The sequence below is a fragment of the Vanellus vanellus genome (assembly GCF_965231255.1).
Source record: "Vanellus vanellus genome assembly, chromosome: 4".
NCBI lineage: Eukaryota > Metazoa > Chordata > Aves > Charadriiformes > Charadriidae > Vanellus > Vanellus vanellus.
In genome coordinates this window covers 12663103-12691081 of record NC_138909.1, presented here as the reverse complement: position 1 = coordinate 12691081, position 27979 = coordinate 12663103, and the positions used below count along the sequence as shown (strand labels likewise).

The 27979-nt window shown below is 43.1% G+C and overlaps 1 protein-coding gene across 1 annotated transcript in view; it reads left to right on the top strand.

Annotated features, from left to right (window-relative positions):
• The window catches only part of SLC7A11 (solute carrier family 7 member 11), a gene marked incomplete at both ends in the record, with an annotated part of 58545 nt that extends 34290 nt beyond the window's left edge, over nt 1–24255 (top strand). The window contains 6 exons of the mRNA XM_082482314.1: nt 11471–11594; nt 12788–12891; nt 13386–13482; nt 16598–16747; nt 18462–18639; nt 24185–24255. Coding sequence (XP_082338440.1) covers nt 11471–11594; nt 12788–12891; nt 13386–13482; nt 16598–16747; nt 18462–18639; nt 24185–24255 — 724 coding nt within the window. The remainder of the gene's footprint in view (nt 1–11470; nt 11595–12787; nt 12892–13385; nt 13483–16597; nt 16748–18461; nt 18640–24184) is intronic.
• Nucleotides 24256–27979: the final 3724 nt, after the last annotated feature.

Here is a 27979-nt window from a genome sequence, read left to right as displayed (position 1 = left end):
AGATGAGCATATCCCTTCCTGTGCGATCGCAGAATTTCCATCAGAGGAGGCGGTAGGTTCTTCTTGGCCAGTGAGTGCTCGGATTCCTATTTCCCTGCACAACCCTTCCCTACGTGGGGGGCTGTTTGATGCGCGTGCTTGTGGGTTTACTGATGTTCTGGAAGTGGATTGCTTACGGTGTAGCTTATACTTTGATATTTGGCTGTGAGTGTATTGGAATTTTGAATATCCAGTGACAGTGATACTTTATTTAAGAAAAGAATATTGTTAACTAACAACCCATAAGGGTTTTCAATCATTTAAATTACGGTACAGCCTATATCCATGAAGTGTAAACTAAGAGGATTTATATAAGATTATAATGGCTCCAGAGGAGCTGTGAAGTGAATAATCTGCATTTTACAAGTTGCACTGCTGTGGTCTATTATGTCAATCCTCATTCACTTGTAACACTCGTTGTTAGGCAAGTACTGTTATTTGCATCTTCACCTTCTCATTATGTGTTGTTCATTGCAAAAAAAAATGGACTATATAATAACAGTATTTAATTTTTTGAAGTGTGATGGAATGAAGTGTCCCTTAGAAGAGTAGTTTTGGTATCATCATTTGAAAAGATCTAACAGTAATGGAGAGACCCCTTCACAGATCATGAGAACGGATAGAGAATAGGAGCAGTTTACTATGACAAGAGGTTGAACGTCTGTGTGGGGTTATTTTAGAGAAAAGAAGAATTAGATTCATCCTGCAGTGAAGGAATGACAGGCACTTCTATATTCTCATAGCTGTTTATTACAGGAAAAAAACAGCTGCTAAACAAAACCAGATAAAAGTAAAGATTTATCCACAAAGAGCACAGAAGACTATGAAATTCCTTTTTCTTGGGAAAAACTTCTTTAGAGGATGAGCTTCTTGTTGGGTCTAAGGATAAAACATTTCTATGGATGTGAAGCATAAGCAGAATCGCTTTAGGATTCTTGCTTGGTGCTTGTGAAGGCCACAAGGAGAGTCTTTTTCTTAGTCGCGGGCTATCCCAGACACAAGTAGGTCCCAACTGTAGGCCACCTGCACGTGGTGTTGACTGTTGTCAGAGTCAGGATGCCGTCCTAGAGGAACTACCCTGGAGTGTAACGAATCACATATATCTCTCCGCTCCTAAGAAAATAATTTCCCCCGCAGTGGCCCAAATCCTGCCATCTGCTTTGTGCTTGTTTTCGTTACAGAAACAAGTCTTGTGAGCACTTCTGCTAAACACATAAATTTGTCCTGTGTCCACAGAGCTGGTGTTTTCTCTAGCTTTCCTTTCAGGTGCAGATGTCAGGCAGGCTGGAACCGGACAGCGTGCTATCGAGTGCCAGGCTGTAGGGCTTTCTGATGGCACCAATACATGGCTTTTAATTAGGTTGATTTTGAGTCAGAATAAGAGACGGTGCAGTAAGTTCTGTATAAACCATCGTTATCGCCTTCATTTTAAGATTTTAGCGTGGAAGACCAGCATATCATCGGTAGAGGGTATACACTGAACAGAGTGCCATTGCAAAGAAGAGTCAGCCTTAAAATCCGAAGTCTCGTAGACCATACTGTCCAAGATCATTGAAAAAGACTAAGAATTCTGGCCATTTCACATCACCATCCCAACCGGAGGGAACTTGATTTGCAGAAGAGTTTCAGTACTAACTATAAGGGTTACGTGTAAGATTTCTCAGCTTGTACGCAGAAGGCGGCATATCCAGCCTTACTGTTGATTTTGAAAATTTTGGACATTTCTTTTCATGACATCGCTTCATCACTTCTTAAAAAAAAAAGAAAAAAGGTCTTCTCCTGTGCTTGTGATTCTAGTTCAAGTAGTATGAGGTTTTAGCAAATGAGGATTTCGGCTTACTGATATTTCCTTTCTCAAAGCACTGAAGGTCATAAAATAGAGAAAAGTTGATATTCCCATTTGAACTCCATTCAAGCGCCTCCAGTTACTGCGCACTATAAAGGCATACTGCAGCTCACACTTGGAGTTTTCTGGATTTCTCTTCTGTGTCATAACTTAGTCATTTCTTACAGAGTTATTTCAGCGTGCCATAAGAGCTGTCCCACATCTGTAGCCAGTCTGCTAGGCTCTCCTTACCAAGAGCCTCATTTCCTTGCTTTCTGCAGAGAAAACTATTTATCTGCCGGTCAGCCCCCTTCATGGCAGCGCAGTATTGTTAAGACATCTCCTTTTAATTTCATTTAAACCCTTTTATATCTTTTAAAATGCTAATGCTTCGAGGCACCTGCAGTTACCATTTTTCTCGTTTTGAATTCCTTCAGAAGAAGAGCCTTTCTTGGTAAACGATATTTCAGTTTCCATGGTGCTCCTTTCACAAGTAGCTGCTCTTTTCATCACCGAATGGTGCAATTTTCATTCATGCCGAAATATCAATGGTAACATACAGCAGCAAATTGTGCCTTTATGATCCTTGGCATTGTGGAAATTCTCCTGTTCAAAATTAAATGTCAAGGAATTTAACAAGTATGAAAAATCTTGATTCCTTTAGTGCACACGCACACAGAGGCACACGCTCCTCCCTCCATCCCTCTCTGCACCTGAGCATTTGTCTTCCCTTGATACCATAAGGAGTCATTAATATGCTACCAGCGATGCTTCCTAAAAAGTTCAGCTGTGGGGCCGAGGGGGGCGGCGTTCCCTCCTGCACCCTCCGCCGGAGCTGAGCGAGGTGTTTTGTATTCAGGCTGCTTGTTCCCGGGCTCTGAACTTGAGCGGCTCCTTTTGGGAACGACAGCAGCCCTCGCCATCCTGCTCCCTTGCATTACTCAAAGTCTTGCTTCGCCGTTTGCCGTGCCGTAAATCAGAAACGTGTGTCCTCAGCATAGACAATAGAAGCACGTACGGATCAAGGCAGGGCTCCGCTTCCACCCCACCCCTGCGGTGCCTGCAAGCGCTCAGGTACCTGCGGTGGTACGGGAAGGGTGCAGCACCCTTTTCACTGGGATTCCTTTTGTAACCGCTGTAACCTCATTCCTGGGCTATGACTTTTATCATTATGTGGGTAGCCGCTGTCTGCCGGCTTAGGTTTCCCACCTATGAGGCCCGCTCAATTTCCACCTCAGGTTCACTTGCTTATGCTGCTAAATATTCCCCCCCCCCCAAACTACTGCCAGTGCTCGGCCTTTGTGCCTCGTGGGAAAGCGGTGGTGCAGGACGGCAGCTCTGCTGGCTGGTAAATCCGCAGGGAACTTCAGGAGACTCTGACTTTCCTAGGAAAAGTGATTCTGCCTGGGGAAAGGGGACCCTGTTCATAAATCCAGGGGTTCAGGGAATTATTCATTTTCAATTCCCAGGAGAGCCTCCTGCAACCAATAAAATGACTTTTAATGCACAGTTACATCACGGCCTTCTTTGTACGTTTCTTTTAAGTCTGGCAGCGCCTGTGCAGAGCAGTTACGAGGATGTTAGACCCTCAATCCTGCTCTGGATAAGGCAGCTTGGACAAAGCGCTGTGGATCGCGCCTCTGCCCCGCTCCCCTTCCTTTCCGTATGCGAGCTTGGTGCAGGCAGGGGTTTTGTTTTTACAACCCCGTGTCGGGTTTGTGGTTGCAGCTTCCTTGCCTCTGAGCGGGTACCGTGATTTACTACTGCCTCACACCTTAATCTACGCTACTGGCGGTGCTGTAGGGCACTTCCAGCAAGTAGGCCTCAGAAGCGAATAAAACGCCGGAGCTTGCGAAAGAGCAGAGGTTCTCCCTTCATCTCCGGGTTGAGCAGGAGCCGGGCAATAAAAGTCGAATCTGAGTTTTGGTGTCTCTGGTGGAAAAGGTCACAAACTTCCTAGAGTACATGAAAGTTTCCCACAAATGAAATAAAGGGAGGATGTCAAAGCGCTGATGTTAGGTAGAAGCGTGGAATTCATTCATCAAACCCAGGAGCAACAATATATTTCAATTTGAATCCTCTGAATTTAGACTAACTATGCTGCTTTTTAAAAAAGCAAGATTTTGTGAAAGAGAGTGTTGGACAGTGTTTTAATTACAGGTCCAACCTAAACCACACCTTAATCGCAATACCCTAGGTGAATGAACATCTTCGTCCAAGCATCCTCACTGTCATTTTAGCTTCTGGAATGCTAAATGCAGATCCTTTGCTTGAGGTCCTGCTCAGCCTGCTGCTCACGTTTCCAGACACCTGACTTTTTTCCAGTTAAGCCTCCCAGGCTCCCTGAGGACAAGCATGCCTGGGTTTCCAGGGCAAGCCTAGCTCCATGCAGGGGTGGTCTAGGCCTGTCTGTTACGACAGGATAGAAAAGCCAGCTTAGGTCCTTGGGACCTTTAGGTCCTCGGAAGGAGCATGACTTGGGGTCAAGTTACAGTGCAGAATAAAAGCCAGGTCTCATTATTCATATGTCTCTTGGAAACAGTCATAAGCTTCGTACAATAAGTTTGCAAATGAGGTAATGTGAAAATGTTGGATGCTGGCTCTTGATGGACATATGGAAATGGTTTATCAAAGAGTTGACTGAGAAGTCACAGGGGATGATTTCTTTCTTATGTTTCAAGTCTGTGTTTTATTTCTTTTTTTTTAAAGAGAAGGTTTTAAAAATTGAGCTCCCATTTTACTTGCCTTTCAGACTATTTCAGCCGCTCTGTGTACTGCCTCTCGTGCTCGCTTTCTGGCTCCTAACAGGGCTCACGCGCTTGCTGTACAAGAAACATGCATGGCTAAGCAGAGACAGGGTGACGAATATTTAGCGTTGTAACCTCGAAAGTCCTTTGTGGATTTAGCTGTCATCTTTAATACCTGCTGTCTGGGCCTAGTTTTCTTTGGGAATGCCAGGAATGCCACCCCACTCCATGCGAAAAGATTCAGGCTCCTGCTTGAACGTGAGAGGTCTCTCTAGCTGGTAGCCCAACTTTCAGAGGAATCCATTCCATCTTTCAAAGAAAGGTGTTTCATAAAAAGCATCGGCTTGTCAAGTTAGGGCTGGGGCCGTGATGTAAGTGAATACGGCACTCCGGTGAGATCTGGCTTGCCAACCTGAGTGGGTACACGAAATGACTGCAGACAGGTTCAAACCTCTATTAAAATAAAGCAAATCACCTTGTGAGCCATGACAGTTACCCTCAGTATCTCCAGGGCTGTTGGCAGATCTCCTTGGGACCTTCTGCTTGGGACTTCAGCTGGGAGGGTTTGCCTGGAAGGAGATGTTATGGAGAACAGTGTTGCCTTCTGCAATTAGTACCTTTCTAGGTCTTAAGTTTTAGCCAAGAAAGTATTTATGCTAATTCACTTTTTAGGGAAGCCTGCTGGAAAGGGTGTTGAAAACATTTGAGAAGTTAAGAAAATCCACCACCCTTCCCAGCACACTTTTAACGCAGTTTGACCCATTAAAGTCAGTTGGTCACAGAAGACTCCTTTTATGAATGGTAACCAATTATAATCCAAACCAGTGAAGTCAAATGCCAGGAAGAAAGCAAGTAATTAGGCACAGCAGAAGCTCTTTTCTTCTCTTGCTAGGCGACAGAAAGCAAGAAGGTATTTAAATGCAGACTGGGGCCTGGTTCTTCACTCTGCTATCCCAGTGTCGTGCTGCTGTGTCTGCGCAGATGTCAGAGGTGCAGAACCAACGCATCGAAGTGGAGAAGGAAGCCCTTTAACGCTGGCTTCAACAGCAATGTCCGTGGAGCATGCAGTGGCGTAAATGAGAGTGCAGCTTAATAGCTAGTCTTTCCTTTATTTCATTTCTCCCCTGGAAATCACAATCAAAAGAAGATGAAGAGATGTCATGTAATTTAATAGCGTCTGAGCTGCAAGCCCACAAACAGCAACTCCGGTCTGGAACATAAGGCTGGAACATATTGGGAGGCAGTCAAGGGGGAGAAGCGGTGATCTGCCGAGAACCTTCGCTACAATAAACAAAATAATAATAGCTCGTTGCTAAAGTCAGGGGTTGCTGAGATCCGTATTAGCATTTACAAATCTGCCGATTCGAGAGCTGTTGTGATCGTTCCCATCCCTTTTGTCTCTCTGTTCCTGGCTCTGATTCTGTCCTGGGAGGTGGCCTCCTTTCAAGTTTCGCATCCTCCTTTTCTCCTAACAGATGGGTGAGATTGTAATTTTTTCACACGTTGACATGGTGAGAACCATTTGATCCCTTCAGTGTAATGGGCTGTCTTGTAGGCGGCCCTTTGCATGAAAAACGTGTATCAGAGATAAGTAAGTTTATATCAAAGCATATCGCTTTCCTGTCCAGGATTCGGAATTGCCATAGCTCACAGAATAACGACCCAGGAATAGCAAGAGGTGTAAGTCAGGCTCTGGACTGCAGCACCTACTAAGCCAAGCCTATACGTCTTCTGGTCTTGCACTGAAATCCTGGGAATATTAAATTACCAGGGCTCTCTTGCTGCTTTCTCTATTGTATTTATTTTTTTTTTCCAGTGTCAGGTTATTTGGATAAATTTGCCCTTGTGACTTCTTCTGCTAAGCTTTGGTCCTGTGGAGAGTGCAATGGATGATTAGATATTTTTTTTTAGGAGTGCCAAAATCTGGAAACGGTTCATTTGGAAAATTGCTTAACAGATTGCAAATGGTGAATAAATTATTGCACAAGGGATTTTTTGAAAAGGGTCTTGACAGTCCTGTGGTGGTAAATTTTCAACTCAAGAAATACAGCACATATAGGTTCATGTTCATGAAAACCAGGCAAATCCTTGCCTGGAAACCATGTGAAGGAATTAGGAACTTTCCTCTCTTTTTTTCATTTTTTCTTTCTTTTTTTTTTTTTTTATTTTCTTTTTAACTTAAATGTAACAGGAAGTATCTTTCACAATTTCCATAGCACAATCAAGATGTGGTTATCTCACCTAACTTTGCCAGTAATTAACTGATTTGTTTAGACCTTCTTATTTATTTTTCCTGGCTGGGCCCCGCTGGCCCCCCTCAAATCACGCTGAGCGTTTGTAAAAGCTCTATTTGCAACGGACGCGAGGAAGTTATTTTGGCACAGCCTCTAAGCAACAAAGGGTGTGACAACGTGTTTCGTACTTGTGAACTCAGCTGGCTCGGTGGGGCATGTTTGACTGTGCGCTTCTCGTTTCGCAGCAAGAAGGGCCTGCAGTAGTCACAGCTCTCAGCGGTCGCTGTTTGTTGTTACAAAAGTCGTCATTAAGGTGGGATATGAGCTATAGACTTCTGGGAATGTTCCTCGGCTGATGTATGATGACACTGTTCCTTCTTATCCCCAGGTTCTCACTCTGGCTTTCTTTTTCCCTTTTTTACTTCCCTCTCCCTGCCCCTTACTCTGTCAGCTCTGTGTTTTTTCTCTAAAAATATTTGTAAGAGGTATTGCAGTACCAGAGCAGATTATCAGAAGATCTATGATTCTGCAACGCTGAAGGTCAAATCTAAAACCCAGCGGATATCCTGATTAACTGAACCCTGTGCTCCGGCTCCGGGGCCTTTTACAGGCTCTAGAAGGAGGAAATTTGATCCTAAGCCGTATACAGCACAGCTTGGCAATCTATTTCAGCCCTGTATAGCCACAGGATGGACTAACTGTATTCCTGATGCTGAATCTCTCTGTGATGGGAGACTCCTCGGTGACTTTGAGAAGCGCAAGGTAGACGTGCTCTCTATTTAAGCTGTTGTGATTCTTCACTATAATCGCTTTTTATATAGGGCGGAAGGGGAAGATGTAGCTTTGAATAGTAGCTAGGGGTGGGTACATCTTAAAATGTGTGGAGATTCAATTCAGTTTTCATCAACATTCAGATGCTTAGAAGCTACCCTAATTGTCTCTCATCTGATTTTATAAAGCGTTTGTAATTATATTGTCGATATTTTCCTGATTCAGGCTTCCTCAGATATTTTTTTGCCTTTCGGTACTGTTTTTCTTCAAAGTTCTGGGAGAAGAGATAAATATTGCAAAAGACACTGCTGGCAGTGGCTTCCCCTTCTACCCAAGGAGAGGCCTGCTGGAGTATTGTCTTAACGGTAACACATGAGACACTTCCCAATCCTTGTGTAGGTTTGGGGCTAATGTCAGCACCTGAAGGTCTACTCAGAAAACCAGCCGACTTGAAAATAGTTTTTCTTGATTTGGAAATCTGTTGAGATTTAACACCGAGATGAAATGCAAAAGGAGAGCGCTGCCCTACAGCAACGAGTACCCACTTCGGTGCAAGTTCAAGTCCTGGGCCTGCTTTAAGTAAATAATATATTGTATCTGAGCACACACAATGCTATGTTTTTTAAGCTATTGGCCATTCTGAGGTCTTTACTGGTTGGGCAAGATTTCTGTCTCGGTTCTAAGATTTTTTGCTAAGAAATATCATACCGAAGCGGTCAAGTTTCCCATCAAAAGTTTTAGCTTCAATAATATAGCGAATAATATCTTTTTTTTTTTTTTTCTTGTATTTTCTGACTCCCTCTAGGCCAAATCTTTCAGCTAGCTGTGTGGCAGTTGGGTATTTGCATTATATCAGAAACACGGCTTATCGGTGTGCTGACACCCTGTGTTGTGTTTGATTCATAGGATGCAGAAGTGAAAAGGTGAAATCTACATTAATAGAGGCAATTTAACAAAGAATAGGATTTAGGTACGATTTTTCCTGATTTGAAGAGAAGATTTGGAAGCCTAGGAGAATATCTAAAATACAAGAAAATTGGTAAAGTGATCCTCCAAGGAAAGGAGGTAATTTTTAATGCTAATGGCATTACAGTTTTTATTCCGGTGCAGTTCATGGCAAAGAGTTTGAGCGTGGTATTGTGTTGCAAATTGGGAACTGCCTCTTAAATTGGACGGCTAGAAAAGACACGATTAAAGCTCTCACTTAGCGGTTTTACGTATGGTTCCTACCTGTCTGTCTGTGCTTTCAGATGACTTGAGGACCAAGCGTAAATCTGAAGTGAGGTGTCAGTGAGAAATGAGCCGTACCGTATCACTTATCCCTGAAAACTTAAAACTGGCCTTTCATTTTTGACTATATCTGTCACGGAAAGCGGTGGCTAATGAGCAGCACTCAGAGGGGCTGTGTGCAAAGGTACGACAGCCCTCTGAAGGCCGGCTCCTGCCGGGAGACAAAAGGAGGTGCAACCTGAGCGCTCGCTTCGCTCAGAAGACAAGGACCGGGGAGCTTAGAAGTCACAGCATCCCTTGTGCTGCTCCAGGTGTAAGGTATCATCTGCTGGCTTTTTAATGAATAGTGCTTGCTGACTGGTTCCGTCTTGGTTTGGGGGTTTTATTCTTCTCCTGAGTTGTTTTTTGTTTGTTTTTTTTTTTTTTTTTTGTGGTGGTGTTGGTACTGCTATCCAAGGATGTTAGTGCTCTTCAGCATAACAAGGCAGGACCAGCAGGGCTATGAAAACGGTCATGTTTGGGAGCACGATCCCACCGCCACTACCCTCCCACACACACCTTAGTTTTGAACTTCTATTTTGTTTTAGGGGAAATTAGACCGGGATTTAAATTAGAAGCAGACACAGCAAGCAGGTGTTTGGTAAGAGTTAGAATGGACGATGATAGTTGATGAAGTTTGACAATGTGTTTTCAGTCATTCAAACGGTATTTGTGACAATAGTACAAATTTTCTATCTTTGGCTGGAAACTTCTAACTTTTTAAGGCTGGAGTAAGTGCTGATTTATCCAATAGCTTGGTGGTTGAAGCATTCATCTGTGATGCAGAAGATACAATTAAAAATTCTTTTCCGAGAGGCTTTGAAATCACGTATCCCTACCTTGAATCAGATGCTAAGTGGATTGAATTCAGTTTACACCTTGGTAAGAAGCTTAACCAAACTGGCTGCAAAATATCTGGTAACTGACCTACAAAAACACTTTTTTCACAGGCATACTATCAACACGCAGTTCTGCAGTATGTCTTGAGTCAGTAACTTTGTGGTTTTTCCAGCAGTACAGCGCTTGTGTTCCGGGCTGTGTGCTCCGGTCATTGCCGTTGCTTTCTCCATCAACAAGTACATCCTCCAACTGCCTCCCCTCCTTCCCCTTACCTACCCGTGTCCCTGGGTACATGATGGTATTTGACACCATGGTTTCTAGGGCGGGCAAGATGCGCGACAGTGATACTGTCCCACTTTATTTAGTCTCAGTTTAGAGCTTCTTTTCAGCTCTATACAGGCATAGTGATGTCAAGGATTTCTTTGAGAAAGGACTGGTAGTAAAGAGGATCCTTAAATTCCAACCCAGCTGTGTTTCTTTGAGGGGGAAAAAAAAAAAAAAAAAAAAAGTTGAATCTTTGTGTTGCTTTTCAAAATACCTTTTCCTTTGAGGTAATTATAGTAGTCCTTTAGGACCGTGCTTGTGGCCTCTTCAGGGAGACCAGAATTCCTCATTCTGTCTCACCTTTTTCCCACCTGGTGGAGTGACCTTTGCAATGAAGTTCTCTAAATGTGGCGATCTTTGCATCTCTTGAAAAGCAATCTTAATATAGACAGCTGGAGGGAAGCTGCCATGAAGCAGGAGCTTTCAGCTCTCCTCAGAGGGAGCGCACATCCTGTGTCTTTCCAACTGCAATTCTCGGCGTTGGTTTCAGATCTGAGTCTCGGTATGATGCAGAAAGCAATGATATCAAGTGGAAAGACACTAGAGTAACATTTGGGTTTTGTTCCCAACTCAAATATTTGCCTGCAGCCTTGCTTTGGACAAATTCACTGTACCTCTACTGCTCTTCTTCAGAATAGAAATAATTCTGCTTTTCTGCTTTGCTGACTGGGAGGATGTGCTATGTAAAAGTTTGGCGTTATTATTTACTTGTTAGTAATTGTTCTAGCTAAGATGTCAGGGGTTTTGTACTGTTCAGTACTATTTGTGCTGTGCTAACAGCAGAAATTTATGCTGTACCTATTTCGGTGTCATGTTCTGCCCTCACGGATCCCTGCATGGTGAGCAAGATAATTGGGATGTGGTAAAGTGTGTGAGGGAAGAATTGCACAGAGGAGGAGAGGGCAGAATTTCACATGCTAGACATTTTGGCCCCCAGGGGAAGAAGTCGAACCACCTCCAGGTGGGCATTGAGTGCCAGTAGGTATCTTAGAGATGTCACTGTGGTTGCTCTCCTGATAGACAGAGAGCTGAATCACCTGCATCTGTCATCTGCCTTCTTGCTGGTTCCAGGATCGATACCTGCTGCCTTCCTGTTGGGCTCAACTTGAGAGTCAATATGGGTGGGCAGCTCAAATGGGCCATACTTCTTGTATGGGAAGCGTGGGGACCACAACTTCTTGGCATCCCCAAAGGACTCCTCCCTCAAATGGTTTCTCACCTCTTCATTATAAACCGATTTGCTTTGTGTAGATGGTTTTGTTGAGATGTATTATTTTTTTATTGGTAGTTTCTAATTATGATATTTTGGGATCACCAAATATGCATTCGCCATCATTAGTGGCTTCTTCTCATGTTATTTGTTTCATGTTCAGGGAATAGCAACCAGATTGCAAAATAATGAGCTACCTTGTGTATTTCAGAAACATACCCCTCGCAATATGCATTTCAATGATTATCGTCACAGTTGGCTATGTGTTAACAAACGTGGCTTATTTCACTACAATCAGTGCTGGGGAATTGCTGCTTTCAAAAGCTGTAGCAGTGGTAAGTCACGGAAGAAAAATGCAAAGTTATATCCCTGCTGCAGTTGTGTTTGTTGATGTATTCTTATTTCTGGGGGGGGAGGGGAATCAGGGGGATACACGCAATCAGGCTTTTCTATGGCTCTTCTTTTACACCACCTATTAGCATCCCAGTGAACTTAGTCTGACTTTTGACTGATGAGTGGGATTGCACTTAAGGCTGTCAGCAGTAGCATTTGTAATGTATAGTTAGACCACATTTATTGACTTGACGTAACAAAGTCAATAAGACTTAAATTTTATAGCCAAGTACATGCTTGAAAAATAATTTGCTAAATTGTAGGCCAAACTCCCAGGAAGCAGGAAACACAGATATTTGTGGAACTATTTTTGCTAGCAAGAAGCTGTAACGCCGTCTCCGCACAATGTGCATCCCGAGTACTCAGAAAGGGGGGTTGCCGTGAAAACTGGAGTTCATTTGGGAAGGAGTTGCAAGGCAACCTGGCTTGGAAATACTGCTTCGATTTTTCTTGCTGAATTGTGGTGATGAAACTGATTTTTATATTTACGGTATCAGACTCGCAATGAGGAAATAAAAATTTCCGCTTACTTTTCAGTAGTGACACTGCCTGTGGCTATTTCAATTGATGTGGCATTTAAAAAAAAATGACCAAATTCTGTAGCTCATGGGAGATTTAGAAACAAAACATTTTGCAAACCTGAAGAAAATAGTGCACGTCTCCTGTGGTGCCCAGAACTCCAATTAAGGCTCTTCTGGTAACCTACAACAATAAAGTGTGAATGGATGGACTATACCACTGGGAAGCACCAGCTATGTAAAATGAAGGCTGTAGAACAAACAAACAAAAAAAAATTAGGTATGTAGATCAGACCTTGATCCATTCAGACTGGGTCTTCTTTTTGGGAGTCACAGTGGACTAAACTACTATAAATCAGGGCCTGATTCCACCTCCACAGCATTGCCTCAACTGGCGATCTTCCAGGCTCAGTCAGGAGCAAGGGTGGGAGACCTCATCTGCAGTGGCCTCGGTGTCACAAAATACGAGGTAACAAATGCCCAGCACGCCTTTCAGCGAGGGGTGCAGAAAAGGGGTGTAAATAAAACTTACCATGCTTATTAATAGTTTGTTTATAGGGTAAAATTGCTTTCATGTTTTATGAAAAATCACTTTATCTTTCTCTCTCCTCTAATAGACCTTTGCCGAACGACTAATGGGAAACTTCTCTTTAGCCGTGCCAGTATTTGTTGCCCTCTCCTGCTTTGGATCTATGAATGGTGGCATTTTTGCAGTCTCCAGGTGGGCATTGCTAATATTACTGGGGGTGGAGGGCACGGGATATATGCCGAAAGTGAGGAAGCAAAGGGAAGAGAGAGTAGGATTCATACCTTTAGCGGGAAAAATTACTATAATGTTTACCAGGCGCGGGGCTGTTTCTCACATTGTTCCCGTTCCATTTAGTACCTTACTGTTAAAACCCTTTGAATGGTTTGGAAACGGATCCCCTCTGAGTGTAGCACTTAATTAATGGCTGCTTTGTTTCACGTGAAGGAAGGAAATTGGAGGGAAAATGTTAACTAATTCCAAACACCCATCACAGTGTAAGGTAAGGAGGGGACACGTTCAGAAATGACTTTGATTTCTGCGTACGGGCTTCTCCCGCTAGTCTTTTCATTCAGCATACCTCAAAGAAGCCTCAGAAGTGCCGCTGTGCTCTGTGACTTTCATGAGCCGCTTTGCCTACTCGCAGTAATGAGCACATTTAAAGTCTGTCCACATTTATTTCCCACCAGGATGTTCTTCGTTGCATCCCGCGAGGGTCACCTTCCGGAAATTCTCTCCATGATTCATGTCCGCAAGCACACTCCTCTGCCAGCTGTCATTGTTTTGGTAAATCATACAAACAAATGTTCCTGCGCAAGAATTCATATTACAGGCTTGCTCTGGAGGATTCGAACAGAATTTGGGCACTGCTTGAGTCTCATTTATTAACGTGTATGTGGGCTTTGGGCAGGGCAGAGGACAGTAAAGAGAGGAATGAGATTTGGGAGTTGTTCTTATTCTGTCGTCTTCTGGCCATCTTGTCGGTAGCACTTGACTGTCTATTGCTGCAGCCTAATTCATGTCTTATTGCCCTTTATTTCTAAGGACCTGCTAGTGATAAGCTAGTTCCCTTTCAGAGAAACAAATTCCATTTAAACAAACAAACAAAAAAAAAGGGATTCATTTAAGTGAAAGTGCAGCTAACCGCCAGCATCTGGGAGCACCCTAAAGGCTCATTATACCACCTTATAGTGAAAAATGCAAACAATTATGCACTAAGATAATGGAAGGGGAACCCTCAGCAGTGCAGTGTAGCGGTGATTAAAAAATGAGAGAACGTGTGCCTGGGCAATAGTCTGTGAATTGTCTAAGGAAAACCACCCGTATTATAGTGGAAATCCTATTACTGACTTCTAAAATAGAGGCAGAGCTAAACGTTGGCCATGTGTTTGCATTGCAGACTAATTTGTACAGTAAAATGTTAGGACAAAATGTCAAAATACCGACCTCAAACCTCAGTTTGCATAGTGCCGAGAAGATTTCCACTTAACTTGCAGTCTTTGCAACCGTGGGTGTTCAGTCCCTCTTTTGGGACCGATGACTGTAATGTATCTGGACAGACCTCTGCATCTATGGGGAGTTCCAGCCACAGCAGAAGACGTGTGTGCATCTACGAGGGTACGCTAGTAAGGCCAGATGCTCGTACTGGAATTTAAATCAGTTTTTGCTATAGATGCCTATAAGCTCCCTTCTGAAGCGCCAGCTGAAGTGTTGAATTTTACATGTGCACATACAACGGTAGGCATCCAAATTTGGAAAATTAGGCAATGTAATTATGGTGAAAATTTTCAATGGAATTTATTTCACATAAGCATTTACTTTGCATTTTATTTCTTTGGGCTGAAGTAGTCATACCTTTGGAGTAAATTGCATTGACTGTTTTCTGCGGAATGAAATGCACAAAATGTATTAATATATTATTTTTTTCTGAAAGACATTTTCTGCTATTGCATTCAGTCCTGTTACACCAGTGCATTGATTTCCTTTGAAAAAGTCAGATTCTCATATGAAGATGGCTTTCCTTCAGAGATTGTAATTTTTTTTTTTTCTTACCTTACCGCAGGATGTATTCTGCACCAATAGCCTGCATTTTAGCATTTTCCTATCTTATTTCTGCTGCCAAGGTCTACACGCTGTGAGAAAGGAAAGGGCTCTTGTGGAGAAACTGAGAAAATAAGCATGTTTAGTGTTTGAGGCTTGTTAAACAAAAAAAAACATATTTAGGAATTAAGAAGTGTGTTTATGCATGTATGTCTTGGTATTTGATAGATCATAGAGTCATAGAATTATTTAGGTTGGAATGGACCTTAAAGATCATCCAGTTCCAATCCCCCTGCCATGGGCAGGGACACCTCCCTCTAGACCAGGTTGCTCAAAGCCTAGATGACAAAAGCATAGATGTGTGTGTACAATCTGATTGTAATCCTTTTTTTTTTTTTTTTTTCTTCATAGCTCTCCTTCACTGTCCATGGCCCTTTCTTGCGTTATCATGCTTATAACTGAGATTTTAAGCTTTTAGCGGCTGAGTCTATAGAGAAGAAATCTTGATCAATATAATTCAGTGGTAAAAATTCCTTTGACCTTTACAGGGAAGGAGTTTACTTAATATCTGTGTGTAAAGAACTTTACTTTGTAAGTCATTAGAGGTTGGAAGCCAGAGACCCACATTTGAAATTTCGATCCTTCTGGTTCAAAGCCACGCTGTCTTCACTGCTTTAAAAAAAAAAAAAAAAAAAAGAGAGAGAGGCTGTGAGTCCTGATAACTAATACAAATCCGTTTTCCTCACATAAAGATTTAGCCCAGGTTTCACTGCAGATGCAGTTGATTTCACTTGTTGCCTCATCGTAAACCTCGAGAAGCTGTCGCTGCCAGGATCTTCCCTCTTGCTGAACGATAAGGGCTACCGTGCAGTTGACTCATTCCTTCATCCCCAAATGCAAGGACCGTGTCATTGCGGGCATAGGATGCCTCACGTGGGAAGGGTGGGCTACCCTGCAGAGTTGATTCAAGCTGCAAATATTCTGCTTTTTGTCCAGAGATTACCCTGAAATAGATCCCTGTGGCCCACACTAATCATCTAAGGCGCAACACTAGTTTATACACAAGCTTTTGCCTGCCTCACAGAAGCCTCGTGTCTCAGAACAGCTTTTTAATGAGGAAATGTATTTATTCTAGTGTCCCCTCTCCTACTTGCCGTTCGGCAACCACCTGACTGACAGCTAAATGCTTCTCTCTGCTCTGAAATGTTTGCATTTCCGATGTGCAGTAAGTCTACGCTCTGCGAGCCTGAAAGGCGTGCTGCAAACACAAGCTGGTGGCAACCCGGCGTGCCCAGCTTGGCGTCTCCAGCTTGGCGTCCCATGGCGTGTAGCTACCCCTCACCATGCCCTCTTGGCTGAGTTCTCCTGTTGCAGCCTGGAGGACCATAAAGACTTTTTTTCCTTCCATAAGGCACCCTAGAAACCTCTGCTTTTGTATGATCAGGCACGACCAAAATTTAACTGCATTAACTGATCATTTGCACCTGTGATGAGCAAGGAAAACTGCAGTGGGCTAATAAATATTTCTCAGGTCCTGGGAGAACAGTGCCCAGGATGCTCAAGCATTTTGGTGACGCAGTGGGCTGTGTGCCTGTGTATTTCTCTGGGTCACAGGGGACAGATATGTATTGATCACGTGTAGCCACCTGGGACAGATATATATTGATCAAATGTGATGCCAGGGGACAGCTAGGTGTCGATCCTGGTTAGCGTAAGAAAGGCAGAACCGAAGTCTGTGGCCCTCAGGTGTGTCTGCGAAAGGCTGTGCTGCTTGTCCCCGTGGAAGAATTTGACATCGCCGCTGTAAAATAATAGAGATCAGTCCACTAAACCCCTCTTATGCTCTGAATTTCTTTTGCAGCATCCTCTCACAATGATAATGTTATTCAACGGGGATCTCTACAGCCTCCTGAATTTCCTCAGTTTTGCCAGGTGGCTTTTTATTGGACTAGTAGTTGCTGGGTTGATTTATCTCCGATATAAACGTCCTGATATGCCTCGTCCTTTCAAGGTAACCTCCGCTCTCTACTGTTTTACATGAATCCTTCTCCCTTCCTATCTATTGTGTAGTCAGCCAGTAAAGGCGCATTTTCTGATGTAGAAAGCTAACCTCTTTTTTTCTTGAAAAATGGAGTTAATAGAAAATAGCTGTCTGCAGTGAAGGGTCTCCGAGTGTTTTCCTGCAAGCTCCCTCCTGCGTTCCCTCATGAAAGATAATTCTTGCCGATTCCCCGGTGCTTGGGGTGCAGCGGCTGAAGCTGCTGCGCCAAAATGAAGGCGTTTGCTCAGTTTTGCCCATCTGTCACATCGAGGCGGCGTGATGCGGGTTGCGTGAAAATACCTCTAGTCCTGTGTAGTCACATAAGGTTCAAACTGCAAACGTTGGGGTTACACGTGCCAACCTGATTTTTCAGCCAGTCCTCTATTTAATGTCCCCTTTGATAAAGGCCTGAATAATTTTGCAACCAGAATTCATGTCAAGCATGAGCATTGCTATTAAACATTTATTTCATTGCCTATCCGGTATTGAATACGCCAATTTGATGTGCAAATAAGTTGTTAGTGCTATTTCTGTATTTGGGACTTGCAATGGATTTGCAGATGCAGTTACTGAGAAGCCAGAAAGAAAATGCTATTAGTCTGGCCCATTGAACAGTAGCTGTTTTGGCCATGGTTCTGCCGTTCTTCTTGCTTATTTTAAGCAACATCTTACAAAGTCTGTTGTCCCGTTGCATATCCGGAAAGATAACGCCCGTCATGAAAAAACTGAAGGAATCTATCCCTATTTATATATTGCCGGGAAGCCTATTTTTTGAAGAACTAAGAATGTGCGCTGTTGCATTCTTGTAGGTATATCTGTAAATAAGAAGGTCAACAGCACAACCTATTTTGGTTTGATTAAAAAAAAAAAAAAAAAAAAAAAAGGCTTTGACGGTGCACAAAAGAGGAACAGTAATGCTTCCAGGCATGAAAGGAAGAGAACAATCTCCAAGGAATTCTCCAATTCTCTGTTACATCGAACATCTCGCAAGCCATGCCTGTAGGCGTTTCCTTCAGAGAGGTGCTAACATAGTGATTGTAGTGGTATAGTTGAAAATTGAGAGAACTAATTGGATATTGTTCCTTTTTGGACTTTCAACGGTGACCCTGATAATGCTATCAGTCATACAAGTCAGAAAGTGCTTTCTCAGTAGCCATCACTTGCATAATGCTATCAAATATCTTTATCACGAGTCAAATTGGTGTTTAATTTGCTCTCTTCCTGCTAGATTTGGATTTTTACCTTAGGAAGAAAATCAATATGTTCTTAATAGTTTTAAAAGGTGACTTGAGCTCCTGGTTGTGTTTTAAAATGTTTTCTAATAGGTAATTATCAAAGAGGAAATCGTTACTGCGGTTAGCGCTGCTTACTTATCTACTGGGGAATTAGAGAAAGGACTTTTGCAACGTAACTTATTTACAGCCCTTACGTTTTAAAGGATGTAAAACACTGTAGCGGTTTAGTATGTAATTAAAGGCCTTCTCTGGTAGTCACTGCATAGCACTCTGCATAGCTTGGTTTCCGCAGTCACTGCCCTTTTGTGCGCATGTTCTAGATATTTCTCCAGAACTGTCCTGTACCGCTGGGCTTTATCCAATTTACGTTTGATGAAACCTTAAACACCAGAGTCGTTCAACAACAAGGTCAATGTAAAGTAGTGGTTCTTCGTGTGGTTATGTTTCAGGTGCCTCTATTTATTCCAGCGTTGTTTTCCTTCACCTGCCTCTTCATGGTTGCGCTGTCACTTTACTCTGATCCAGTGAATACAGGGATTGGATTTGCAATAACCCTGACTGGAGTTCCTGCCTACTACCTCTTTATTGTCTGGGACAAGAAGCCAAAGTGGTTCAGAAAGCTCCTAGGTAAGTCCCGGTGGGACTCCTCTCCTTCGTGCTGATTCCGGGGATTTCTCAGGGCTCCCCGTGTTGTGAAATCCTTCCGATCGATCCTCTCGGCTGCTCTGAGCTGGGGATGACAATGCAAGTTTCTTTTCGGCGCGTGCTATAGCATTGCTCTGCCGGTTACAATCAATGTCCGCTAACTAACGAGGTATGTTTACGGCAAGCCTATTCTTCGGCTAGCGATTGGCTTTAAATGACTGGATGCCTCTCCCCCTTCCTCCCTTCTCCCCCCCTTCCCCCCTTCTCCCCCCCTCCCCTACAAACATCTGATTCCTTTTAAATCACCCATCTCCCTTCCCTTGCCGTTGACCTACACTAAGTATTTCTCTCCTAGGAGAATTGGTTTGGAAAATTAAACATCGCAGTTGTGATGACAGGATGGGCTCAGTGCTCCCTGCTCAGACCACACGTCTGTGGAGTATTTGGAATGGGACGGGATCCATTGGGTTTGGTATGGGGATACTGTCCTTAGTGGTGGCTCCCGACGAAACAATAGCAAAATACACCGTGCTTGACACACCTCTGTGGAAATTGTTTCTGTGCTTCATGAAAAATGACTTCCGAGTAACTTGGCTCTAGTATTTCACATGTAAATACGCTGAGAATAATTTCTGTACAATTTCTGACAGTTTTTGAAAGCATTTCTGGAAGTTCTGATATGTTGGAGAAGGGTTATCTGGAGCGTTTTGATTAGAAAGAAGTCAGCATCATTTATTACAACTCCCTCATTCTTCTCTTTTTTGTCACTCAGCATGATAGGTTTCCAAAACGAAGGTAATTTTCAAAACACGAAACAATAATATAAGCCAAATACTTGAGGAATGATGGTTAATTTATTAAACAAAACTGAAAGCAAATCTCTTCTGCTGCAAAAGAAAAACCCAACCCATGCAAGTTTTCACCTAAAAATAGTTTATTTGTATGGGTGCTGAATCAAAAATACATATTGTCTTCTGTGCTTCAGTCTTAAGGGATGATTTAAGATGAGCTGCTCACAATAAAAGAATGTATTTATATGTATTTATTATACTATAACCTTTTATATGTATTTTCTCTATATAACTATATAACCTCTATTTATATCCTATCTGTTGAAAGATCTATGAATTTCCCTCTTGATTCGTGCTGGAAAGTCCATAGACAATAGGGCAGAAAGAATTTACAGAAAAAGATGTTAGTTTAAGGCTAGCACGCTCCGGTCGTCTTAATTTTATCTCCATAAAGTTATAAATTACTTGCAATGTCCTGGGAATGGGTAAAAAGCTCCAGTGCAAATAAAAACAGTTGTATGTAAAAGGACATTCTATTAAATAGTTGGGGTTTTGTCTGTTTATAATTTCTCAGCCTTGACATTCAGGGACTAGGAAATTTTCCCTTATCAAACCCAGGAGATTTTTGGCATTTTCTGTGAAGTCTCTGAGGTTTTGGAATACAGTTACTTGAATCTCTGGCCACAGGATGCCAGTGTTGAACTGCATTACTTGAGCGAGAGGAAAAAATATTCTCTTTAAGGTAGACTGGGTAGATGTGAAGCTTTTTCTGCCAGCTGTGACAACGAAGGTGAATCTTCCAGCTTTTCAGATAACGCAAAATTCTCCTCCCAGAAAGAAGGCTCGGTGCCTGTGTAATACCTACGAATGGGACACAGTGTACTGGCTCGGAGGGGGCAGCAGCGGACGCCAGTCCGTGGGTGAAACAGCTTGTTTGCTTTGTAATTATTATTCCCAAAATAACAACGGTAATAACGGGAAACTGATGCTGACAGGTTTGGGGTGGAGCAGAGTTGAGATTTACCTGTTAAATAAAAAGTTTATTATTTTTACTCCTCAGAAGCAGCAATAAATCTTCTGTGTGGAGTCATTAAACTGGCGTTATTTTGTGAGCGTGAAGGGAGCTCCGCTGTATAGCCCGAGAGCCTTTTTCAAAGGCATTGAACGAGGATAAATTCACTTAAGGTACCTCTGTGAGATATAGGAAAGTCGTTGGGCAGCTGCAAGCTTGGCGTTCTAACCTTGAAACGCTATGCATTAGGTGTCCGTAGGCATGAAAGAGCAATTCCAGACACGAGGCAAATGGACGACAGGAAAAAAAAATGTGGTTGTCATTTAAGAGGCAGACTTTTGCCACGTTAGCTGGGTAACTTCCTTTGAGAAGATAACTGATTTTTCTAGACGAAGGAGAACGTAATAGGTCCGATCTACTTAGACTTCAACAAAGCTTTTCGTGTCGTACCACAGGGGTGGTCAGAGCGTGTTAGTCTGAACATGGCACCACGTTAACAAGACTGTTCCCAGGCTGCTTCACCCGCGCGGCTCAGCGCGTCAACAGAGTGGTGTGGGGCTCTCTCTGCCCATTTGCCACCAAGTCACCCTGTTGGGGAACTTGACTTGTTCAGCTCCCCAGATGTGCTTCGGAGGTGCTGCTCATAAACCCTACGTGGAACGAGTGCTGTTTAAGTGAAGGACAGCACCGGTGCAAAACCGCATGGGGACAGACCAGCCCCACATGAGAACGGACTGCATGTTCAGAATTGGTTTTGTAAGGATCAGAGGAGAGGGATGCTGAACAGCCAGAAGGAGAAGTGAGATAAAGGACCCAGCCTGAAGATGAGTATGTTTATGAAAGGGGTTTCAAGCTGGTTACAGTAGCAGAGCCCTGGAATGGGTTACCCAAGAAATAGTCTGGCCTGCAGGACTAGGCGAGAGATCGTCCCCTGTATTTGGCCCTGGTGAGGCCCCACCTGGAGCGCTTTTGGGTCCCTCGCTATAAGAAAGACATTGAGGTGCTGGAGCATGTCCAGAGAAGGGCAACGAAGCTGGCGAAGGCTCTCGAACACAAGTCTTATGAGGAGCAACTGAGGGAACTGGGGTTGTTCAGCCTGGGGAAAAGGAGGCTGAGGGGAGACCTTTTCACTCTCTACAACTGCCTGAAAGGAGGTTGTCATGAGGTGGGGGTTGGTGTCTTCTCCCAAGTAACAAGCGATAGGACAAGAGGAAGTGGCCCCAGGTCGCACCAGGGGAGGTTTAGATTGGATATCAGGAAAAATTTCTTCAGCGAAAGGGTGTAACAGGCTGCCCAGGGAAGTGGTTGAGTCACCATCCCTGGAGGTATTTAAAAGCCATGTAGCTGTGGTGCTGAGGAACATGGTTTAGTGGGAACCTGGCAGTGCTGGATTAGTGGTTGGACTCGATGATCTCAAAGGTCTCTTCCGACTAAAACGATTCTATGATTCTATGAAATCCTCTCCAAGGCTGAATGTCTTTGCTCTGTACTTTTTAACGGTCCTTAATGGCATTTACATTGCCCATTCTCCTTACCAAGTCACTGTGTTGAACGAAAGGGAACTTCATGGTTTGTGGGGTTAATAGGGTCTGGGTGGTCTTTTGCCGTGAGAATGACATCTTATTCTCTCCTCTTCCAAAGAAATTTTGCTGTAGCACCAGAAGTGCTGGGACAAATCATTTTCAGCTGGTACAGGCTTCGTTTGACTTCTGCTTTCTTGCTTTTTGTAGAACTAATGTGAAAATGAAAAAAAAAGTCAAGCCTGGCAAATCCTACGAAGCAGATCAGCGTGTAAAGGCATGTGGCACCAACACCAGAACGCTTCCATTTGGGCTTCCTCAGTTGAAATCCCAGCCTTAGACTCGTATTTAAAACTTCTATTCCTTTACAGTGGATGGAATTGTGAGGAGCTTAAAAGTTGAATCCTGCTTTCTTCATAGCCTCAGCCCATGCTGGAAAAGAGCTCTGTTTATATAACAAAATGTCTCTTTCAGGGTTATTTACAAACCCCAGAGGATGACACTTGCTCGCTCAGGACACAGTGTTATGAGCCCAGTTTGCTTCTCTTTGTTGAGTTTGTGATGTTGGGATCCGCAGGAAATCATCTCAGCATTTTGCTGTCGCAAATTTCGTGTCGGGTCTTTACATACGCAGTAAATTACTGCTTTCTTTCCTCACCTGAGCTTTATGTAGTGCTTCTACAGATATGAGGTCTAAGTTTTTTTATAAAGGTTGTCCCCTGAAGACCTATTTACAGTGAATTCTCCTCTTGAAAGGGAAAACTAGAGTTCAAAGCGTGTGTGCGGGGAAGTTGTCTTTACTGTTGTGATACGTTAAGTTGTCTTGTTACAAACGTGAAGGTAGTCCTGTAACTCCAGGTGCTGTTCCGAGCAGGCAACGTAGAGACCCAACGTAGAGATACTGACTGGAGACAGATTGGAATACTTTGGGGGGGGGGGGGGGGGGGGGGAGGGGAATATTCCTTATGCCGTCTTATCCTGAGTATATTGCAACCAAAATAAACAAGCAAGCACCCCAGCCCCCCCCCCCAGCTTGGCTGATTGCTCCTCCATGGAGCATCCCAGCACAGAGCAAAACTACCCCGTGGAAATGGACGAGTGGCAGCCACCTCCAACCTGGAAAGGGAGGGATGGCAGGGGTGAAGTCCTGCTGGTTTCCCGCTGCTGGCTTTCCTCCTGCTCTTCGCCCCGGCCGTGCTCAGCCCGGCTCTGAAGTCCCCTCTGCGGGGAGGGAAGGCAGACGGGAGGAAAACGCAGTCCCCGTTGACTCTCAAACTCTCTGACCCCATCAGTTTATAGTCTAAGGTCAACCTGGCTTTGCGCTGAGCTGGTGACCTCCAGAGAGAAGAGCAAAAGCCGGTGGAGTCAGCCTTAGCAGGAGAGCAGGAAAGGAGTTTCCGTTGATACCTTCTGTGAGTTGCAGTGTTTTACCCTCCTCGCTTTACACTGCTGTAAAAGCTGACGGGTCGTGCTAGACAAGGAAAATCAGAACTTTCTCTTACAACGGCTCCTGCTTGTTTAAAATGGGTTCCTAAAAAAAAAAAAGTGATAAGCGAAATGAGTGGCAAGAGAATGAGAACGCTCTTTCGCTGTTCTATATGTAAATTAACTGTGCCATTTATGAATCTGTACCCTAAAAAGAAAACCACCAGAAATGCCTGAAGGAAATAAATGTCCAGAGAGACAAAAAGACAGCGTGAAGTTGCTTTGGATGTGTGACATTCCTAAGCCTGTGAAGCTTTGTAATCATTGTTTCCTTTTATTTTATTTTTTGGGGGTTGGTTGGTTTGTTTGTTTGCTTTTTTTTTGTGTGTGTGTGTTTTTTTTAGGCAGATCTTGGCACAGCTGAATTAGCTTGGTTGAACTCTTTCAGACTTTTATTTCAATATTGCAACTTCATTACAAATGGGCGGTTGTGCAGAGTAGTCATGCTTTAAGATAGCCTTTAAATGCACGTAGATCTTTATTGAACAAGTGCATACCTTCATACCCTTCCATTATTATTGCATATGGATCAGAGATAAAGAAAACATAAAAAAAAAGAAATGATTGAGACATTTAAATGAGATATGCACCTGGTATATATGACCGCTGTGAACCGTGTGTGCAAGTGGGCTGCATAGCAGCTAAGATAATTTTCCTGGCTGCTTCTGCCTTCTCCATCCTCACCAAAATTGCCCGTGTGTGTGCTTTTATCTTTGCAGACAGGGTAACTGTAACATTACAAATCCTCTTGGAAGTCGTCCCATCAGAGGAAGAAGACCAGAAATCATGATCTTCATGTACAGCTTTTGGCTTGGTGTTTCATTTCAACCTGAGGAAGAGGGTAGGGAGATTTCGCCTCCTACCTGACGTCCTGCAAACTGGAGGAAGAAGTCACAGCTGAGATGGATACCGAGCAACTCAGATACCAGAACTGTATTTGATGATGTCACGATTTATTTTTTTTTTTTTAGCGCGGTTGGTTTATATGTAGAAAGCCAGAACCTGTGTTATGAGGGAACTCATCTCTTCACTATTTCTTTTGTTACAGTGTCATATTTTAACAAATTGTAGGTTTGTCAAACTAGGATTTTGGTTGCATTTTCACTGAAAATAGGTTTAAGCAACGTGTAAGTAATAGTCAGGTGTACTGTGAAGAATGTATCCTGCTTGCTGTCCCAGAAGAACCCAACTCTCACCAGAGAAAGGGTGAGATAAAGCTGCTGAGTTTCACTTACTAATGTTCTTCCCGTCACTCCATTTGACAGCCCAATTTGACTTCTTTTGGCTCACTGGGAGCACCAGCACAATGATGCAGAAGCACAATGCATTTTCCACATCTTTGTGGTGGCAAGTTCAAGGTTTCTTCAGTCCAGAGTTGTTATACTATGGCTGATAGAAACGTCTTCCGAGAATTAGTATTTCTGCCAGTGGGGCAGGTAGATTTTAGCCTGGGAGCAATAATTTCATACACGTTAAAGTTTCTACCAGTCTGAAAATGGTTACTGTTTTTACCAATGGTTCTTTGTGTACATATGCATAGGAAATACAGCGACTGAGTAATCAACTTCAAAGGAGTCAAAACATTTGAACGCGACCTCAGTTGCTGTATGAATATTTTGTATCTGGAAGCACATGGACCTGCAGTTATCAGTCAGGCAATCCTGATTTTAAGGTTTTATATCATTGTCGGTGGGCAGAAATGAATAATAGTCACTGGTGGGAATAGTGTATAGACATGGCAATAAATGCAATACTTTTTTATGAGTAAGGTATAAAGCAAGCTACAACAGATTTGTTGATTTGAGCAGGATACGTGCCTAATCTGTGGGCTTTTCATTCAAGCACGTGCCAATTAACCGGGCTTTGAAACCCCAAGGAACAGGTTCTCTGCCGATGTCTTCTTTCCAGTTTTATCTCAGCAGAAACAGAGAAAGGCCATAAAAACTGGTAAAACCAAATTAAATTCATCTTCAGAATGATGTTTGAGCTGAGATTTGGCTCAAATATGAGTTCAAGTTTTGCCCTTTTTGTTAAGAAAGCTGTAGATAAAGAAATTTTTTAATGTTTGGAAATCCAGTTTTATATTATTAGTGGAAGACTACTCAACCTTACGAGTAAGGTTTATTATCAGTCCGTTAAGAATATAATGCTTAAATACTGAATGCACTACTTTTTTGAGCTGTTTGCTATCAGCAAGTCACGTGTTTCATGAAAACTCTTATGGAACTAAGTGACATTAAACTTCCTGAATTGGGAGAAAAGCACAACTAATAGCCAGACCACTACAGTAAAGGGAGACTGTGTATTGTATATTTGTTGTATATATCCAGACTATCTACCCTTTTTAGGGTGTACAGTAAAATGTCTTAAATTTATACATGGTTTTTTTTCTTGTATTTCTACGGTGGCATTTCACAGAAGTGGGAAAACGGGAGTAACTGATTATGTAAAGAGCAGTAATTTAAGACAGAAAGCATTTCGCAAACTTTTTTTTCTTTAAATGTTTTCTGTTTACAGTAACCAAGTGTTATTTGAAACTCTTAGGCAAACATTTTGAGGGAGATTTTTATGTTGACAGTGCATGTGTTTAATTGGTATTTACGTTTGGGTCAGAATTCTGCTTTTGAGGCCACCTCCTGCCATTCTAGTTCACCCAGGTTTTAACCTGTGTCATCGTGGAGCATCTTCAGAATACACAAACTGCATTTTCTCTCTGATAAAAATAAACTGCCTGACACCCTCCAGGAGCGCACCTAACGTGCTCCTCCGCTAATGGATGCTGAGTGCACGGGATCCCACCAGAGCGAGTCCAACGCTACTCCATTGAGAGTGTGGATGCCAGGTTTTCAGCGCCAACTCTTTCGTTCCGCCAATTCACTCCTCTTGTGCCACAGCCCTCGAAAGTTTAAATGGTAGGCAGTGTTAACCTGTAGAAATAAATGGGCTCTGTAAATATAACTGAACGTTGCTTTGTTTTTCCGTCGTGGACTTTAAAAGTTTAGAAGAGTTTCTGAAGCCTGATTCAGTGACCGCATTTTACTTCATGTTTATTTCGTGTAAGAGGTTAATTTGTCCCCAGGGAAATCCTATGACTCGTTGTGATGTTGTATATTTAAGGAAGAAAAAAAAAATGTAGCTGCAAAATAAAAAACTATTTTTTTGCAAATGCACAGGGACTCTAATTTCAGGTTGAGTTTCTTTAGCTCTTACAATCTCAATACTAAACAATGTAACTGGGTTTCCACTGTATTTTAAAAGTCAGTATTGAGGATTTTTATTACACCTAGAAGTGATGCGTATCCTTACAAATGGAGGAAAAACAGGTTACACATTTTTTTTAAAAGCATTGAGTTATTTTTTGAGACTTTTTTTAAAGTATTGTCTTTAATCACGAAGGAAATTCTTCTAGAATAAAGGATAAACCTTACATATCATTTTTCTTAGTAGAGCCTGTGGTAGTCAGACCAATAAGACTACTTCTGCGGAGAATTTTAGTGATCCTTAATTATTTTCTTTCTTTTTCCCTTGCGTATTGCACCTTTTTATCGACTGGACTCTGTCAAAACTTTTCATTCTTTTTGTCTAGGAGGGTGCTACTGTTTTTCTTTGACCTTATTGCTTTTCTGCGTTATAGGCAGATGCGTCACCAAAGGCAACAGAAACGAGCATTTTATGTGAGTAGCAAATACTGACAAGGTTCAGTGCAACCCCTCGAAGAGAAACAGTTCAGCATCTGAAGCCTCCAAAGATGCTGACCTATCTTTGTGCCTCCTGATCTGGGCTGCTATGTGGCCTAAGGCAGAATTTTATCAGAGGGGGAACGTTTTGATTTCTGAAGCCTGTGCAGCGTGGCCCACCTTTCCTCTGGTGCTACGTGCTGCCAGTCTATCCCTGCTGTCCCCTCCTAGCCCGGAGTCTGACTTGGCTTTCGAGGGGCTGTTGGATGGGAGCCAGAGGGCCCTCTCTTCCTTCAGCAAACATGTTCCTTGTCTGGACCAATGGTTTTCACAATTCATTTCTGCTACTCCAGATAATCTCCTTTATACGCAGGGATCGCAGAATCACAGAATGGTCAGGGTTGGAAGGGACCTCTGGAGATCATCTAGTCCAACCCCCTGCCAGAGCAGGGTCATAGAATCATAGAATGGTTTAGGTTGGAAAGGACCATGAAAATCATCGAGTTCCAACCCCCCTGCCATAGGCAGGGACACCTCCCACTAGACCAGGTTGCCCAAGGCCACGTCCAGCCTGGCCTTGAACATGTCCAGGGATGGGGCCTCAACAACCTCTCTGGGCAACCTGTGCCAGTGCCTCACCACCCTCACAGTGAAAAATTTCTTCCTAATGTTCAACCTGAACCTGCCCTCTTCCAGTTTAAAGCCGTTCCCCCTCATCCTGTCACTACATGCCCGAGTAAAAAGTCCCTCTCCAGCTTTCCTGTAGCCCCCCCTTGCGGTACTGGAAGGCCGCTATAAGGTCTCCCCGGAGCCTTCTCTTCTGCAGGCTGAACAGCC